Source organism: Dipteris shenzhenensis, chromosome 7 (assembly GCF_047967505.1).
Source record: "Dipteris shenzhenensis isolate YYH24624 ecotype China chromosome 7, Dip_SZ_1.0, whole genome shotgun sequence".
Lineage (NCBI taxonomy): Eukaryota > Viridiplantae > Streptophyta > Polypodiopsida > Gleicheniales > Dipteridaceae > Dipteris > Dipteris shenzhenensis.
In genome coordinates, this window is record NC_141602.1 from 30733971 (window position 1) to 30740072 (window position 6102).

General features: G+C 45.9%; 1 protein-coding gene across 1 annotated transcript; it reads left to right on the forward strand.

The window, feature by feature from the left end:
- Positions 1 to 883: 883 nt before the first annotated feature.
- Positions 884 to 4742, forward strand: LOC147900213 (uncharacterized). The gene is made up of 3 exons (XM_087377420.1): positions 884 to 2733; positions 3009 to 3182; positions 3639 to 4742. The coding sequence occupies exons 1-3, from the start codon at positions 945 to 947 to the stop codon at positions 4550 to 4552; spliced, it is 2877 nt and encodes a 958-aa protein (XP_087233546.1). The 5' UTR covers positions 884 to 944; the 3' UTR covers positions 4553 to 4742.
- Positions 4743 to 6102: the final 1360 nt, after the last annotated feature.

Genomic DNA, 6102 nt, shown 5'->3' on the forward strand with positions numbered 1-6102 from the left:
GAACGTGAAAATCAGCCAACATTTTTTCCACCATTGCAAAGCAACCCTCGTTGTCTTTCGTGAGCTCCTTCACTTGCAGGGAGTTAAGGACCAAAATCGCTACCTCTCCTTTGCGAGTCCTTTGCCCCTATTTGGATAATTGTGAAATGAGTTATAATTTGAAAGATTACATAGGAACCAGAACCATTCATCTTGCCCACATTTAAGCTCCTACTTCAAAACAATTTTCGGTTTGGGACGATTAATTATTCTCAACCACTCCCTTTATTTTGTCGGGTTGCAAGAGCCCCTAACATTCCATGACATAATTGACATTTTTCTTGTGATATTATGTAAATGAGGATCTCTTCAAGTTGCCAAAATGGCCACGTCCCCACTTATATTTGATGGTCCATCCAACCCAAAGAGACCTCTTTCACCTCTTTTCTCTCATCTCTCACTCATCTACCTTTCCCCATATTCCCTCACATTCACCTTCAAGTGCTTTTTCTCTTTCCAATCCTTCCAATTTACACCTATGTTTCCCTTTTACAAGTTGTTAGAAATATTTATCCAGTTACTTTGCATTATAATGACATTCCAAAAGACAAAGCCTTAGTGGGATCCCAGGGAGCCCTAGTTGGATCCCCACCTTGGCCTTATGGAAAAAAAAGCGACAAGGGCATTTCTTGTACTCAAAGATATTCACTTTCCTCGTGCCATCTCAGTTCGATGGCATCTTTTGATTCTACTTCTGCAAACCTTGCAAACCTTGACGTTAACAGGAAAACTCTCCTTCATTTTCTCTCCTCTGGTTTATCTTGGAGTCTTCTTGTGCTTTCACCTGCCGCCCACATGAGAACAGTAAAGTCAAATGTCTTTTCGTCGTGAAGGGGGCCCCTAGTCTTCTTGCTTCCTTGCGCTTCATGAGCCTCCAACTCTCGTAGCTGCATCAACGTGTAGCGATGGACAAGCCAGAATCCCTTCCTTCTACACTTCACTCCTTCAATTCTACAATAGCGAGCTGCCCCTCGGATGTCCATTGCTTCTCTCCCCCTGATCTGCAGCAAACTTACCAGAGGATTCAAGCCCTAATCGCAGATCCCCTCCAAATTATTCTCCATCGAAGCAAGTGCTGCAGCCTTGCTAAAGCGTATGCCCTTGCAGTTCGAGAAGTGCAAGAGCAGATGCGCAAGGCACGGATCTTTTGCAATAGTCCCGCCTCATCTCAAAACTTGGCACCCTCTTTAACAGCCCTACATGATACTATGGTGGAGGGTGAGAAGTTCATTAGCGATTGCATGAGAGGAATTCACTGGCTCAAGAAAGCACTTACTTTGGCTTTGAGCACGGAGGCAGTTGACGTCCATTTCCACGAGCTGGTTTGGAGCGTTTCTGTGGTTAGTGACTCTATTTCTAGGATCTTGGGAGCTACAGACGACGGACACTTGCATAATTTAGGGGTGTCACAGCTGAATGCTAACAGCAGATTTGATCACATCTGTGGCTTGTTTAATGAAGCAAAGTCTGAGACGTCCGGAGATGAGGATCTGGCCCTGGTGCTGAGTGCCCTGGAGGACCTCAAAGCCACAACAGGATTAGACGAGGCATCAAATCGTTTAACCAATTTCATCTTCCATAGATTGTCAAACGGACCTCTAAAGGGTATTTCAGGGGAAAAATTGCCACCATATCTTTGGGTAGATCGGCAAGAATTTCAGTTTCTTGGCTCTCTCGGTTGCGGAGGGTACGCTGCGGTTTACAAGGTCGAGTGGCTAGGAGAGAAATTCGCAATGAAGGAATTCTCTCGTGTAGGTAGAGCTTGTGATGGTAGCGAGGTCTTTGAAAGGGAAGCCGCCATTCAAGCGAGGTTGCAACACCCAAATGTTGTGCAACTCATTTGCTGCTCAGAAACTCCTGATGGCTACGACTGCGGTCTTGTAATGGAGCTCATGCAGCGAGACCTTGGGTCCTTGATAGAGAACAGGGTGAAAAACGGTATCGTACCACCCTTCTCCCTCCCAATAGCAGTGGACATCATGCTCCAAATTGCCAAAGGAATGGAATATCTGCACAGCTTGCATATTATGCACAGAGACCTCAAGTCCTTCAACGTTTTAGTGAGCCTTCAAGAACTATCTAGTCTTGATGGGGATGGCCGGGTACGTGCTAAGATATCAGATTTTGGCATGTCCAAGGCCAAGTACGTGAGCTCGAAGTATACAACAATGCACACTGGGACAACTTATTGGAGGGCGCCTGAGGTTTTTGAAAGCAAGGCAGAAGAGGAGATGGAGAGCGAACCGAATGCAAAGTACACCAAAAAGGCGGATGTTTATAGCTTTGCAATGGTCTGCTATGAAATTCTCACTGGAAAAATCCCCTTCAAGGATATTAATGTCTCGGCCTCAAAGCTTCACAAGAAGTTAATTGATGGGGAACGACCAAGGTTGCCTTCGAGCTGTCCCCAAATTTTGGCTAGCTACATTGCAAAGTGTTGGCATGGCGATGCATCCAAGAGACCCACTTTTGCAGAGATTTCTAAAACACTGGGGGCCCTAAAGGGTGTTCTTTTAACGTTTGCCGATCCTATGTTATCCCTCACCCTATCCGATCCCGTTGTAGAGAAGCTTGTGAAGCTCATGGACGCCGATACAAATGTTCCAATCGAGATGTCCTGCCACAAGATAATGGAGACGAACGAGGTAGAAATGGAGGAGCACGAAGGTGCAGGGGACTACCTCAACAATATGGGTAATAATATGCAAGCCAGAGAAAGCACACCCAATTTCGAAAATTGTATATATATGTATCTTTCTTACACTGGTTTCAGCAATGTTTCACTTGATTCGATTCTTGATGATGTAGGAAGCTTGAACAAAGAATTAATCTCATGGGATTGCTTTAAAAAACGTCTCCTCCCTTGTTATGCACATTGGAGGATTTTGGGGTTGTTTTGGTCCCATCTTTGTGCCGCGTCTTTCCTTTTCAGCAACGATGATGCTTGGCCCTGGTTACTCGTTTTGCAGCACCCGTCGCAGGTCAGCAGGCTGAGGAGAAAAGCACACGCGTGAAGGTTAAGGAAAAACGTAGTAGGTTGGGCTTACTGTTCAAATTATTTGCATGTGTCCTCTACCGTAACCACAGAGGAGCCGAAGAGCTAGCCGAAGAACCGAAGAAGCTCGCGGAAATCTCCGAATCAGGTATCCATCAATACCACCTAGCGGCAGGAAATCATAATGCCGTGAAACTAAATTTGACCCTCTAGGATGAAATGATCCCATGGTTGGGTTTTCAAATCGACCCCATAATTGTACCAATGGCTTTCTCATGAGTCTTGCGACTTTACCCCTTCCTCGAGGCTTCCTCATGAGTCTCGAGAACCCTTCCTCGATAGCCAGTGCCACTACCAGCAAGGCAGTTATATGTATGGCGACTTCTGAAAATGAACGAGTGCAAGATTACTTGGGTAGAACATTGTATGCTTTTGGCCTTGAATTGAAAAACGCACTCTAGTGCAACACAGGTAAGTTATTAATGGGCACCAGTAATAAAATCTGAAGTCTTAGATATGACAATCAATGTATTTGTGTTGCTTCCTGCATTATCGTGTGTGCCAATACACACTTCCAGTTTACTACGAGTGTTTCTTTCTACAGATGTCAAGAAGTTCACATTCGAGGAGCTACGCGAGGCCACTAAAAGGTTCAGTGACAATTTAGGGAGCGGTGGATTTGGAGTCGTATTTCGAGGAACTTTACCAGACGGTCAAGAAGTGGCAGTGAAGCAAATTAATATATCTGGAATCGAAAATGTAGAGGAGACAGTCGTGCCAGAGCTGATGACCGTGGGGCTCCTTCGTCACGGCAACCTGGTGGCGCTCCGTGGGTGGTGCTTGGGGAAGGGGAACCTACTGCTTGTTTACGATTATATGCCCAATCGCAGCTTGGACCAACATCTGTTCGGGGAAAAAATGCTAGCATGGGAAACGAGGTACAGGATTGTGTGTGGGTTGGGGGCAGCATTGCACTACCTCCATCACGGGTGTGGCGAAGTGCAAGTGGTGCACCGAGATATAAAACCGAGCAATGTGTTGTTGGATGCGGAGTTCAATGCGAAGCTAGGAGACTTCGGGCTGGCAAAGCTACTCGGACAGCAAGAGGAGCATGCTCAGAGCAGTGGAGTAGTAGGGACGGTAGGCTACTTAGACCCAGAGTACGTGATGACGGGGGAGACAAACACGCATGGCGACGTCTACAGTTTTGGGGTGGTAGTTTTGGAGGTGGCATGTGGACGGAGAATTATTGATCGACGGCAGCCGGTGGGGCAACGTAGACTCATCTCTTGGTTGTGGAGTCTCGTAAAACCTCACCGTCTGCTGGACGCAGCTGACCCATGTCTGCATGGTGCCTTTGACGAGCGCCAGATGCGGTGCTTGCTCACCCTTGGCCTCCTCTGCACTCACCCTATCACTCGCAAGCGCCCCCCCTTGCCCCAAGTTCTCCTTGCCTTATCCCAGAAAATCTCCCTTCGCCTTCCCAATATACCTGCACTTTATAATCAGCAACTGTAAAAATAATCAAGTAAGAGCACCTCAGCTCGTTTGCATCCTCCCCTATGACTCTTTGTTGCCTCTCTCTCTCTAGGCCGTGCCCGTCCTCATTGGCTATGAGTATGTAGAACTCGAGACTTTTTTTGGCCTACCATAGGAAGGCCTTAGTGAAGATGAAATAAAAAATGGGTATTTTTTAAGACTTTTATTTTATTTTAAGGTGATTGGTCCACATATGCTCCATTGAATTGTCTATGGGCTGTTGTAAGGGACTTTCAATGCATGCATTTACTTCTTTGGCTTGCCCCCCCTCTCTCTCTCTCTCTCTCTGTCTCTCTCTCTCTCTCTCTCTCTCTCTCTCTCTCTCTCTCTCTCTCCTTCTTCTTCTTCCTCCTATGTGTGTGTGTGTGTCTTTCTCTCTCTCTCTCTCTCCTTCTCTCTCCTACCTCGTGCGTGTCTCTCTCTCTCTCTCTCTCCTACCTTGTGTGTGTGTGTGTGTGTGTGTGTGCAGGTCACATGAATGAAATTCATCTTGTTTATATTTGGGTATGTAGTGTCCATGCCAAAAAACCAATTCGCATTACATTTTCTAAATTCATGATAATAACATATACCTCATTAAGGTAAGGGTAATATTTTTTTTAAATAAAAAAAATGAAGTGTCGCTTATGGTCATGACAAAAATGGGGGCCCACACTATGCTCCAAGTAGCAAAGAGAAGTAGTAAACCCTGATAACGTTCCCGATCATGAATAGGTTCCTATTGACCACAAGGTCCTTCTGAGTTAACACCCAACCTAGATCCCTTAAGATTCCCTTAAGTTGAGTAGCAATAGCAGTCTCTCTAAAACCCACATCCTTAGCAACATTAAACACTAAATTGGTACGAAACTCACACATAGCAATCATGATCGTTGCACGAATGTATGGGACGTATGGTAACGAGCTGCGAAAGAAGACCAATCTTCCCCCAAAAGAATCATCCTCCATCAAGTGCTGATGTAGAACTTTGCCATGAGGCCAAAATCCCAGATCTCGCCCTCTCCACCTTTCGCCAGACTCGCGGGAGGTCGGGGAGTACCACATTAGGTGGCTTACCACTTCCACCAATCTATTACATATGGGGCACACAGGCGCAACTAGCTAGGAGGTGTTTAGCCAATTTACCTTTAGTAGGGAGCCATTGGTGCATCAACTTCCAGAGAAGAATCGGACCTTGCCTGTCACTAGCTCTTCCAAATAGTTATCAACATTTGTTACCACCAGGCTTCGAACCTTCTCAACACCCATTTTTTGTTTAGGTCAAGGAAGAGCGACCCGCCTTGCATTGAAGTTCGATACAAATCAATCTGATTGATATTTTCTCAAGCAAGTCTTGCCAACTGACCATTGATCCTCTGTCCATGACAGTGAGACAACCGTGTTCGCCAACTAGGTCTCAAGAATCCGCTCAAGAACTGCTTGTAACAGGTCTCTTTCCCCAACACTAAGCGCCATCCGATTCCCTATATGAACCAGTTGGCTGATTCAGCATCCTTCAGGTCCACCCACACCCTTAATCCTTTCTATAT

Bases quoted from the DNA above. Each gene is read 5' to 3' on its own strand.
- LOC147900213 (XM_087377420.1), top strand. From the start codon at position 945: ATGGACAAGCCAGAATCCCTTCCTTCTACACTTCACTCCTTCAATTCT. The intron at 2,734-3,008 runs GTAATAATATGC...CTCGTTTTGCAG, and splicing joins GGACTACCTCAACAATATGG to CACCCGTCGCAGGTCAGCAG. The intron at 3,183-3,638 runs GTATCCATCAAT...TTCTTTCTACAG, and splicing joins CGCGGAAATCTCCGAATCAG to ATGTCAAGAAGTTCACATTC.